The 13,416-nt window shown below is 33.8% G+C and overlaps 1 protein-coding gene across 1 annotated transcript in view; it reads right to left on the bottom strand.

The window, feature by feature from the left end:
- MAN2A1 (mannosidase alpha class 2A member 1) overlaps positions 1-13,416 on the bottom strand; it is a 51,151-nt gene that overhangs the window by 4,317 nt on the left and 33,418 nt on the right. The window contains exons 13-21 of the mRNA XM_039338385.1: positions 10,174-10,339; positions 8,666-8,899; positions 8,461-8,583; positions 7,301-7,415; positions 4,528-4,661; positions 3,723-3,864; positions 3,311-3,444; positions 1,725-1,919; positions 112-222 (exon numbers count right to left, since the gene is read on the bottom strand). Coding sequence (XP_039194319.1) covers positions 112-222; positions 1,725-1,919; positions 3,311-3,444; positions 3,723-3,864; positions 4,528-4,661; positions 7,301-7,415; positions 8,461-8,583; positions 8,666-8,899; positions 10,174-10,339 — 1,354 coding nt within the window. The remainder of the gene's footprint in view (positions 1-111; positions 223-1,724; positions 1,920-3,310; positions 3,445-3,722; positions 3,865-4,527; positions 4,662-7,300; positions 7,416-8,460; positions 8,584-8,665; positions 8,900-10,173; positions 10,340-13,416) is intronic.

Raw genomic sequence — 13,416 nt, forward strand, 5'->3', positions numbered from 1 at the left:
GCATGCAGCTTTACTGCTTAAAAAAATATTAACTCCATTGAGCATACCCAGCTGGAAACCAAGTAACCAGTTCAACCAGTATACAGATCTTATTAAAATATTGTAACTTACCTTTCCCTGAGTGGTAGAACAAAGGAGCCCTAAGTCGGTGTTTTCAAATCTACAATCAAATCCCTTTCTGTGAAGAATCAAAGCAGCTTCTTCAGATGGCCCCGAATCTGTCTGAAATCAAGTTTGGGAAACAAATAGGAAGTTCAGGCAACTTACCTACTATGTAATCTTATGTAATTAGTAAGATTTAGGCAGCTTACAAGGTATTCTATAGCCTAACACTGTTCCGTCTAATAGGTATAGTGCTAGACTAAAATTACACATACACTTGAAGTCCTGAACTTTATTATAAGGTGAGCAATATTTACAAAGGTTAAAGAACAGTGGTTAATATATCAGATAAGATCCTAAAATACATGTACAAAGTAATTTAGATATTATACAAAATAGGTTCTGAATTAATATTTGAAATAGTGCAAAAAAGAAAGAATAAAATCGCCTTTAAGTAAAACTTGTTGATATGGCATATTTAACTAAAATATCTTCACCAAATAATTAAAGAGTAAATCCAGTTCAAACAGATCCAAATATATTAATGATATAGTAACCTTCCATACTGTTAACAAAAGTTAACAAAACTTTTGTAACAAAAGAATGGTGAAAGTAGTTGGCAATCGGTAGAAAAAAACATTGCAGAAATTCTCAAGCAAAATCTCCTTGAAGATTATATTCTCTGTTGTCCATAAGAGCTATGGTAAATCAGACCAAAATTCATTAAATCCAACATTTGCTCTCTTATGTTCAATCGAAAGTCTACAAGGCACAAAACTAGAAATTTCACAGAGACATCACAACTACTCCAAATTAAGTTAATGCCCATTCTAAGACCAATTTGTGTCCTTAACAGACCTGACAGCAATCCTTACAACAAAGTAAAATCCCACTTTTGTTTACCTGGTACACACAAAGGAATAGTTATTTTTCTTTTTAAGTATTACTATTTTGAAGAATGTCTTCAGCCAATCTTTCCAATTTATTCAAAGCTGTCAAAAGGAATATGCATATGCCACAATATTCTACTCTTAATTTAAAGACGTGTGAATAGAATGTATTTGTCATGACATATACTGTTGGAAACAAGTACCACTCCTTCCAGGTTATTGACAAATATATGACAAATATTGTCAGGCTTAATAGGTTAATTGTACTAATTCATCATCTCACTATTTTTGCAATTCAATAATATTTTTAAAGTCTTAGTGCTTCAGTCACATACATTATTAGCCAGATAACCTCATAATATTGTTACAAATAATATTATGTTTGTTACAAAAACCGTGGTTTGTGATTTACAGGACATTTTTATCTCTCTCTCCTTCATAGTTTCACATAATAGCAGCCCAGTTATACGGCAAATTAATTTCATTCTGAAATACAGCTTATGTTACAGGAGAAAAAAGAATGCATCTATAAATCAATACACATTAAGAGGAGACAGCTATACCATATTATGCTTGTTACACAGAGTAACTGTGGTTCTCGTCTGCAAGCATATCCGGCCAGTTCTCCACTATTCTGGGGAACATCATCTAAATACTTGGTATCAGTAATATTTCACAAACATTTTATATTTACAGGAATACTGGAATTATGTAAGTGCATTAGGGACTCACCTTTGACTGTATTGTCCTCAGGTTAACTATATGCATATCACATGGCATAGATGAAATTAAAGGAGAAAAAGTATTCAAAAGTGATGGGGCAAAATTGCCTGCAGAAGTGATCATTGGAATCATAGGATGATTTATAAAAGATGATGTTACATGACTAAGTATAGAAGGATAGCTGACAAGTGACTGTTCTTCTTTCTATTAAAAAGCAGAAAGAAAATAATTAGCTAGTTGCCCAGAAGTAAATACAGTGGGCATATTTACTTCTATTTATATTGATACATGAACCTATGATTAAACTAAATGTATGCAAATTTTACATATGCCCAGTAATGTCCATTTATATATCAACTACTTGGATCCTGGGCAAAGTGTTACTTACGTTTTTTCCTTTTCTGCCTCTGGTCATGCTATATTAGAATAAATGACAGCAAAGATGCCGATTTCAATTTGAAGTCACTGCTATCTAAAGAATGCAGTACTTTGTTTTCTTCTTTTACTATGGCACATAGGGCAGTAATTGTTGACATGTTTACCCCAACTCATTAGTCTTCCATTATTACTATGCCTCACTTCCCTGAAAGTTCTGGTTCAAGAGAATGTTATTCAGATCTTCTACCCAATTTGGTAGTCTATACCACCTCTGTAATATCTTAATTGTTTTCGCTCTATTATACAGATAGTCCTCAGTTAAGAACCTAATTGGAAATGGAATTTTCAACCCTAACCTAGGCATTAGGCAAAATGTCATTGATGCACTACTTAGTGATGAAAGTTCTGGCAGTTCACAATCTGCAGCTGCTTACCTATTTTCCTTTGCTTTTTTGTGTTTGTGTCCTGGGACATGTCAACCCCTTTAAACTAGACCCTTGCAACATTAGGGCAGCCAGAAGGTGGCACTTCACTGCTAGGAGCCCCAACAGGCAGAATGGACTGTGTGGCAGGCTAAGAAGCCTGGCAGCTGGGGCAGCAGTGGCAAGCCCAGCACCAACAGAGCCCCCTCCCCGTGCCAAGAAGGAGGAAGAGTGCAAAGATCAGCAGGGGATGGCAGTGGATAGATAATAGCAGAGTGTAACTTTGAGGATGGGTCATATCTACCATTTGAAGAATTGTTATAATTTAAAGCAGTCATTGAATGAATGGCTGTTCAGCAAAGACTACCTGTAATTGTAGTACAATCTCTTGATTGCATTAAGACTCCCAGTTTTTCCTATTTGTTCCCCATATTCTGTGCATTGGTAAAGAGCACTGGGCCTTTCCAGAGGAAAAAACCCACAGTATTGCACTTCTTAAGTGTCCAAAATTATATAGCATCATAAATTAAAATATGTATTTCCGAAAGACAGCAAAAATGATATTTATGCATTGTAACTTAAATCAGGGGTAAGAAACAAAATCAAACGTAAGGTCCAAATCATTTCCTAGTTTTGCTTCGAAAACAGAACAGACCCCTGGCCTAGAAGGACGGTACAAGATTGAACACTGAAGATGACTGCTTAGTATAATATTGTAAAAAATTATTGGGGAATATATCGATGATACATAAGTGAATATATTTACTTAGACTATAAAATGATGAAATTGCTTACCATATTTACTTCCTTTCTTTTCTCCAGCAGAAGTTGAAACAGATTAGCTGTTATTTTGTTGTCCTGCACGCCTTGACCTAAACCTCGATTGTCATCTTGCATAAGTCGACGATCCATGATAACCTCTAACTGGCCTAAAAACAAACAAACACTGATTTTATTAAATATTTACTGCAATATACTTCCCAGAAACTGTTTTAAATGTCTGAAGCAATAATACAGGATATGTACAAAATAGCAGATTTAGAACTTCCCTAAATTAATATTGTTATAAATTGTCAAACTCAAAATAGCAGTTCCAAATACTTGAGACACAGAAAAGACTGTTAGATGATAGCTTATGATGGCATTATTAAAATAAATGTATGATTTTCATCATAGTCATACTGTAAAAGTTACTACCATTTCTTACCACTTTTTAAACTTGCAACTCCAAGAGACTGAGCAGAATGAAGAGTCAAGCGAATCTTGCTATCTTGTATATAAGCCATTGTAGTCATTGGATAAAAATTTGCTTGAAGAGGCAATTTACTCATTGTCTGTCTAGGCTGAATCTAAATTAGAAAATGTAACTTCAATGAATGTTGAGACTTTAAATAATACAAGTAGAAAAACTGCATTTGCTTTATAAAAATAATAATTGTGAATACTACTTTATATAATTTATAAAAGTATATATTATGTGGATTTTTCAATCACATTTTTATTAACATGAGGTGTGTCAATTGACACTAATAAGACGAATACACTACTTCTTAGATGTTACCAAAATGGTTGCTAAAAATATTTCTGCAAAATTCAGCCACAAAAAACCAGGCAAAGATGCTATTTACATTAGCTGAAGAAACTACATTTTTAATGATATATTTTTGAAAGTCTGAATAGTAAACACTGTCTTATATAACAAATACCCATAAGCCTATAAAAATTAAGAATTAAGATACACATATATACACACACATTTAAAATTATCCATCAAAGTTTCCCAAATATTATTTCCCTAGAACAAAGCAAATAATTTTTCTTCATATTCACTAAGAAAAAAATTTATCTTTACAGTGTTTAAAAGAAGTTGTTAATTTTATATAAAATTTTGTGACCCAAAATTCAGATTGGATTTTAGGCAGTTTATTATAGAATTAATTTCAAGAAAATATGTAAAAGCAATTTATAAACTTAATATATGTGTACAATATCCATTAATTCATGAGAATTACCTGATATCCATTGAGGTCAGTATAAAATTTGTTATGGCTTTCTACATCAGATGAAATTCTCATTGCAATTTCACGATTGTATTCTCCTCTTATGTCCACAATATTGGATATTTCAAGAGACTGACCTTCTAATCCTAAATATAAAAGGTATCTTATAATATACTGACATGATATTTTGCAATAGTGATTAGTTAAAGCCATAAACCTAGCTGATACAAGTGTCTCATAATCTCCTACTTTAGTAAAAATTGGAATAAAAAATATTACTTCTTTAGATGTCTATAGAGTTCTTCCTGCAGAGTTGTTGATTCCTACCATTACCATTTACCAGTGTTGAGTGTTCCATCACTGGATGCTTTCAAAGAGAGACTGGACAATCATTTGTATGAAATGGTATAGGGCAGTGGTGGGATTCAGCCAGTTTGCACCAGTTTGGCAGAATTGGTAGTTAATTTTTGTTGCCCAGGCCAAGAATGGACTTCCGGAAGCGGCATCCACACAGAGAACCGGTTGTTCACATATTTGGATCCCACAACTGGTATAGAGTTCCTGCATGAGCAGGGAGTTGGACTAGAAGACCTCCAAGGTTTCTTCCAACTCTATTATTCTATGTTCACTATTCTGAAACAGTAGGGCAATGGTTCTCAACCTGTGGGTCAGGACCCCATTTGGGGTCGAACGACCATTTCATGAGGGTCGCCAAACCACGCTGTCCGCCATTTTTTCCCTTTTCCCTAGCTGTCCTATTCCCTCTTATTGGTGGCCACACCCACTTGGCCACACCCCTGGGGGTCACCACAACACGGGGAACTGTATTATGGGGTCACGGCATTAGAAAGGTTGAGAATCACTGCAGTAGGGCAAAGGACAGAAATTAATAAATAAGCATACATCTAAATAAGTAACCAACTAACCATACACACATCCAAGCCTTCCAAAATCTGAATGCCCAACAGCACTGTGAACTTAAATTCCTAGAATTATCCACCAGCATGGTACTGCAGAGAATTCTGGGAATCAAATTTCACACATCTGGAGTGCATACATTTTTAGGAAAACACAGGTATGTGAGCACACCCACCCACACATACTTTATAGCCCATTGATTTTTCTATTTCCCCATTGTGCTCACAGAAGCAGAAGCTAAGTATGGAATATTATAATTCAGGTATTTCAGAAAGCTAAAATCCTTTCCAAATAAATATTATACATGTTTTATTTTCTATATTTTGTTGTAGAAATAACTGAAATTTTACATCTTGAAAGAAATATTCTTTTCAGATATTAATACATGGTTAACATTTGAACTTGCTAAAACACAATATCTTTGAGATAACCTTGCCTGATAGTTTGGGGACTTTCAAAGGTCAAAGTCACCAGAGCTTGAACACTTTTCAAAGTTAGTTTCACATACAATTTATTACAATAGCCTAGCCTCAGGTAGGCTGCATAAATTGAGCATGTTAACCTCTATTGCAGTTAAAACTAGACTAGAACTTCCCTGAACAGTTAGTAATGGGCTGGCTGAAGAATAATAAATTGAAACTGAGACCTGGGAAAATTAAAGTGTTTATTGTTAGGAGTCAGAGTGGTGTGGTGGCTCAGCGGTTAAGACACTAAGCTTGTCAGCTGGAAAGCTGGCACCCCAGATTCAAGGCCTAAGTGCCAAGTGATGGGGTGAGCTTCTATCCTCACCTCAGCTTCTGCCAGTTTGAAAGCATGCAAATGTGAATAGATAAATAGGTACCACTACAGTGGGAAGGTAACAGTGCTCTATGATGACCACATGACCACAAAAATGTCTTTGGACAGTGTTGGCTCAATGGTCTCGAAACTGAGATGAGCACCACCTCCTATAGTTGGCAACGACTAAGCGGAGTAAAATCCACAGTGATTCCTTTATTATGAGGAGTCATATTTTCAGAGAAGTAATAGATCTGCCTATTCAGAATGGAGTAACGTTCTCTCAGAGGAAGCAGATATGAGACAGAGCTCCTTGAATTTCTCTCTAGTTTTTCCCCCACAGGCAATAATAGGGATCAACTTTTTTATAAGATCCAGTTGATATGTTAACTGCATTTCTTTCTGGAAGAAAATGATTTTAAAATTGTAGCATTAGTGTTGAATAACCTCTAAGCTTGACTATATTAATGCACTCTAAATAGACCTGCCTTTGTGGTGAATCCATAAATTCAATTGCTGCAAAACTCAGAGGCTTCACTGGTCTCAGTAAGAATGCAGAAAAACTAGATGCTCCACAATGGTTAATTTATTCCAGGACAAAAAAAAAAAACAAAAAACAAAATGCTGATTGTTATGATTAAACATGACCAAGGTCCATGATGATTAAAGGAACATCTCATTTCATAGGAACTTCCATTCTCAGGGACAAAGTTTGCTACAAAAGCTGAGAGTTTCTCTGGCAGTGAATTGGGGTTGTATATCTTTTCTAGTGGTGCCTCAGTTCTCTGAAATGTACTTCCTCTATGATTGCGTTAGTATATTTATTAGCTTTCTGAAACACCTTTAAAAGACATATTTTTGGTGAGGCTTTTTAACTGTAGATTGTTAATTTTAGCAATTGGTTTTGTTTTACTGTTAGTCAAATTGATTTTAATGCCTTGATTTGAAATTTGGTTTTATTGTAAACCACTGACAGATTTTAACAGTCAATAGCACAGCAAGACAAAGAAATAATAGTCAGTTATAATCATCTGTATTCTTATCTTTAAACAGAATAGAAGAGCTAACTTCATTTGTTAATTTACCTTACCATGAACTTTATAAAGTCGTACAGTGTGTGTCACGTGACTGAAAAAAGTAGTAACTTCAGAAAAAATTATCCCATGTGTCACCCGTATGATAGGTGGATCAGAAAAAATGTAAGGCTGAAAGAAGACAAAAGTAAACAAATTTGTACCTTCTAGATTCAAGTTTCATGGTCCTTCTTGAAAGAGAGAAGTGGAAGGGGAAGACATTATCACTTCTATTCCAGCTAGTTCTTCCAAATGTTTAAACCAGGGGTGTCCAAACCTGGCAACTTTAAGACCTGTGGATTTCAAATCCCAGAATTCCCCAGACAGCAGGTCCACAAGTCTTATTTGAAGACCCCTGGTTTAAACCATTCAAGTATTTAACCACGAAGTAAATACAGGTAGTCCTCAACTTACGACCACAATTGAGCTTGGACTTTATATTGCCGTGTGAGAAATTTGTTAAGTGGGTTTTGTCCCATTTGCCAAATTTGTTAAGTGAATCGCTGCAGTTGTTAAATTAGTAACACAGTTGTTAAGTGAATCTGACTTTCACACTGACTTTGTTTTTCAGAAGATCGCAAAAGATGGTCACATGACCCTGGGAGACTGCAACCGTCATAAATATGAACCAGTTGCCAAGCTTCTGAATGTAAATCATGTGACCATGGGGATACTACAACAGTCATAAGTCTGAAAAATGGTCATAAGTCATTTTTTCAGTGCCATTATAACTTTGAATGGTTACTAAATGAACTGTTGTAAGCTGAGGACTGCGAGTAGATCTCACAATTTCTAAATGGGAACATGAGAAATCATCCAAAAAATTAAATCTTCTGAAATTTTAAATCCAGGTCTAAACTAATCATATAATGATTGAGATGATAGTGTATAGTATATAATACATTATTTCATTTAATTTGCCTAATTATTTATCAAAACAAAGAACAGGTAAACTATATCAAATATACCTGTAATTTCAGCAACCATTCCTCCCCCACTTTCCTTTAATTAGTCTGAAGGCAGTTTTCTCAACATTCTGTTTTACTAAGTTGAATTATTTTTTTTTTTACCAGGAAGGAGTCAACTTTGATTCCAAGGGAATACATCAACAGTCACTTCACTTCCCTCCTACATAAATTCCAAAAGTAAACCTATTGCAAAAATGTAGTAATATTACCTTGCCCTCTCCATCTGGCAAGAAAAGGTAAGCTCCACTTTTATCTCTGTTACTGGTAGTTCCATACCAAGCAAAATCCAACTTTACCCGATAATTTTTATTATCTTCTTTTGTATTTACTTTCTAAAGGGAAAGCAATTAATGAGGTTAATCTTTGTCATAATTTCAGTAACAACAGTATTTTAAAAATTGTTTACATTCATACCTCAACAAGTCCAGAATTCCCAGAGAACCAGATTTTCATGTAATGGTTCTCTAACATGATCTCATCCAAAGCATTCTGTACCTCTTTAACAGTAAAAATTCTGTATGGCTTGACTAATTTAGCTTTATCATTATGATACAGATTATAATCAGCAACTGCAGTTTCTGAATTCAGTCCCTCTAGAAGCTCATAAACTCCAAAACCCAAAGGAGGTAATTGAGCCAAAAAAGAGATCTGTGAAAAGAAAAGAAAACAAAAGGAAATGTTACATTTTTGGTGTCAAGAACAGATATCCAAGCATCAAAAATATTTCTGGCTCTCAAAACAACAAATAGGTAAGATCTTAAAATCAAGTCAAAAGAAGTACAAATTTATCCAGAAGAATGATTTCTTACATTGACTACACTTTCAGTTTATTACATCCATCATATGGTAACACATCATCAGGTAAGCTTAGTTCCTCATGACTCCATGGACACACCTGATTTTCACGATGAAGCTATGGAAGTGGCATTGCCTTATTTGAGGATTTCTTTTTTAAAAAAAGTAGCTTCCTCACTATCCTCCATGCAGGAATTTTGTGGACATTTCTCAGATCTTTACTATGCCTGACTCTGCTTAGTTTCGAAGCCTACAGCTGCCCCTACCCAAGAAGTCTTTTGTCACAGATATCACTAAAATATCTTATTTCCTATTTTAAAAATTATATAGATAAAATAAGTTGATATAATAAAATGATAAATTATAAAAATGATAAATTCATCTGGTCAAAAGGAATCAAATTCAAAATAATATACTTAATAATTGATACCATGTTGTGTTTCAGACCCTTACTTGTATGTTTCAAGTAGACAAAATATATCTTACTTCTTTACATGAACTATGTATTCCATTAGATAGTAGGTACAAAGCATATAGCACCACTAGGTATGAATATCTGACTGTCTTAAAATATATTCATTTGGCTAATAATTTAATCAAAGTAAGGTTATTTTCTCCTACTACAAAACAGAAAGAAAGGAATGTTACTTGCATACTTTTATATAAACATCTAGTTTAAAAAATATATGCACAAATGAATCTGTATTCAGATCTCCTTACCAAATTCAAATTTAAACTACTAAAGTGAAAAAAATATATAATTGATCAGTTTATCAATACTGTTTTTTTTAATTGCAATCCTGTATTGAGTTTTTATTTTGGGAATAGATTCATTAATCCCAGCAAATTTTATTTCTAAGTAAAGGTTCTTGGGGTTTAACTGTAAAAGTTCCAGAATTTTCCAAGCCTCAGAATAGAGGCACTAAGAGAGGGTGGTTTTTTTTTTTTTTTTAGTAATTGGAATTTTTAAAAAACAATCCAGAAGACATTCTTTATCAACATTAATAAATTATTGACTGAAATTTAGTATTTTTTTATTTTTCAATAAAATAAAAAATAAAAGTAGGACATTTTCCAAAATTAAGTTTGTTTTAGAACATGTAGACATATATATTAAAATAGCTTGCCTGGTATGCATCATGTGATATTTTAGATGTTCCATCCCATACTGCACTAAGTTGGACCACAACTGCTTTTCCAGATGGAGAGAGTACTTTAACTCTAGGCGTGTTCACGAAGAGTGAAACCACCGATGAACGTTCTTGTTCCACAGGATTATAAATCAAAAGGTGCCTGCAAGAAAATTGATGAACCTTGTAATTTGGTAAAGTAATTCTGCTTCACTTAAAATAAATTCCACAGATATGAGAAATCATTAGAAATTGAATCAGATATATTCATGACTGGGTTCATGACTGGACTAAGCCATAATTTATTTTATGTATAGTTTGAACAAACCACACATTAATCAGATTCAATCTTGTAGAGAAGTAAAACAGTCATCAATTGTTCGGACAATTCACCACTTTTATCTCTTCTATACTTCTACTGATTGCCTAAAGGGTTGAGGAAATCACCTAAAGTATAAAAAAATGAGTTCTTGTTACTATACATTGCTAAACAGGAACTGAGAGCCAGTTTGGCGTAGTGGTTAAAGCATCTGGCTAGAAATCAGGAGACTGTAAGTTCTAGTTTTGCCTTAAACAGAAAATCAGCTCGTTAACCTTGGGCCAGTCACTTTCTCTCAGTCTTAGCAAAGAGGTAATCGCATAAGGCGACTTCTTCCAAAAAACCTTGCCAAGAAAACAGCAGGACCTGTCCAGGCAGTCTCCAAGAATTGGACATGATGGAACAAAACATGATGGAACAAAACAAAGAAATCAAGTACATTAAAAATTGTTTTCCAAAAATAATCTACAGTTTACTTATGGTTCCATTTGCATATATGAAATAAAAACCAACTATATTATGGCTTATCATGATGTATGAACCCAGCCTGTTTTTTCATCTTAAAATAACCATAATTTTATATATTTTGAGGATATATAAATAAATCCCTGATCAACATGAATTAGTAAGGTAATTAATTAATTAAGCCTGGCAATTATGGTTGTTAAGTCATAATGGCCAATAAAGCAGGTCATTACATGACCCACCCAACTTTACAACTTTTTTGGAGGCAGTTGTTAAGCAAACTGTGATTATTAAGCGAACCAGAAGTAAGCACTAAAAACACCATAAATTGCAGTCATATAACAGTGGGATTCTGCAAACGGCTGTAAATGCAGGCCAGTTGCTGAACATCCAAAATGTGGTCATGTGACTATGGGGGTGAGGCTGCTATTGAAACTTCAGAACCAGGTATTAAGTAGCTTTTGGGGGTTGGGACATTGTAACTTTGAATAAACGACCAGTCATAAATTGAGAACTACCTGTAATCCTGTTGTAGGATATATTCAATGGACTTATATAACACCCTCTTAAAAAATTACAGTGCATAAATGTGCCATTATTTTTCAAAATGTAAGTATTTCATAGCACTGACTTAGTAGCATCCAGATATATTGGAGCTAAAACTTAAATTCTGGTGATTATCGAAATTGAACTAACAAATCTGGTGAATCTAAAGATAGCTACAGAAATGCTATTGCACTGTTAAAACCACAATTAATATATCAGATTACAAAAATAGTTTTAATATTAGAATAGTATATCTAGACATGGCATTTCTGGCCCCATTCTCATGTTATCATGTTCCACAATTGGTTACATTACTGAAATACTTCTGTAAATCTGTACAAGAACCAGCTGCAAAGGTCAAAATGAATATATTGAATTGTGTGTGTATTCTATACTTACAGAAAAAAAAAGAATAAAAGCAACTAAGTTTCAAGTTAGAAAGAAAATATAAGTAAGGTAAGTTCCACAAAATTGATATACCTATAAAATCAAACTGGCCATATCATAAAGAAAATTTCTGCTTTGATTTGTATTCTTCTGAAATGCCTCCAGAAAAATAAAAAGTGTGAAGTTATATAATAAAAGGTAGGTAGGTAGGTAGGTAGGTAGGTAGACAGATATTCACTAGCAAAGGGAATAGCTCTAAGTAGCATTTAATTGCAACTGAACCTGTATCACCAAATCTATCAATGTCTAGAACTGCACAATTTTGTTATAAACCAAGAGAACTAAATAATTCAAAGATCTACATAGAAATCATTCAAGCAAATGTTCGGTTCTACGCTTTGCCTATGTAAATGTTTTACCCCAGAGTAGGCAATATGAGGTCCATGGATGCTAGTATAATCAGGCACTACAACATAATTAATTCCAACTTTTAAGATTGTTTATCTTAAAAGTAGATAAGGACATATTTCATATAATATTAAATCCAGGATCAAATATAATTGAATGTTGGGAAATATAGGAAGAACGAAACATCTTTAAAATTAAATCAGAAGAGTACCGTTAAGTTAATATTCTGTTCTACAGCTTATAATAGGAATGTGACTGGCCATTATGAGAATAGAATGCTGGAATCCATAAAGATTCATATTATATAGTTGCATACCTAAAAAGTTTACATTCTCAAATAAAGATTAATTTTATTTACTGATTTAAAGCTGTAATTCATATCCCCACTGATTATATGAACCCAGATATATTCTCCAGTACCTTGTCACTGATGCAAACTAGAATGTATATATCTCTGTACCTAGGAGACATGCAAGCTGCTAATATATAGATAATTTGCATAACACACAAATTGAGGAGATAGGAAAACGTTAAATCTGACTAATAATGATACAGAAAAATAAGGGCAATATAAGTAATCCTTGACTTACAACCGAAATTAGAACTGAAATTTTGATCAGAAGTCATGATGGTCAGAAGTCAAGATACCCATGTGACCAGATCTGATTTTATGACTGTTTTTACAGTGGTCATTAAGCAAATCATTCTCTCAAATGGGCATTTATTGCTAGAAATTGGAAAAACCCACTGGAAACTGGCCAAAAATATTGCAAATGTTGGTCATGTGACTGCAGGTAGCTACAGCCAGTCTTAAATGTGATCTTGATACCAAGTACCTGAAATGCAATCATGTGACCATGCTGCATTTTATGACAGAAAGCACATTTCCTGAGGCTGTCGTAACTCTGAACAGTAATTAAAAGACAGGTCATAAGTTGAGGACTAACTGTATAATTATTCTACTTTGAACACAACCACCAAGAAAAACGTCACTGAATTAATTTATGACACTTGTACATAAATGAATTGGAATAGCCTAATTTATCAGGGAGAGAAACATTTTGGGGAAGAGAAGAAAATTAAAAGCTAAGAACAAGCCCTATAAGCAGAAGAAA

This window comes from Crotalus tigris, unplaced genomic scaffold, assembly GCF_016545835.1.
Source record: "Crotalus tigris isolate CLP2741 ecotype Arizona unplaced genomic scaffold, ASM1654583v1 scf7180000017700.2314712, whole genome shotgun sequence".
Classification (NCBI taxonomy): domain Eukaryota; kingdom Metazoa; phylum Chordata; class Lepidosauria; order Squamata; family Viperidae; genus Crotalus; species Crotalus tigris.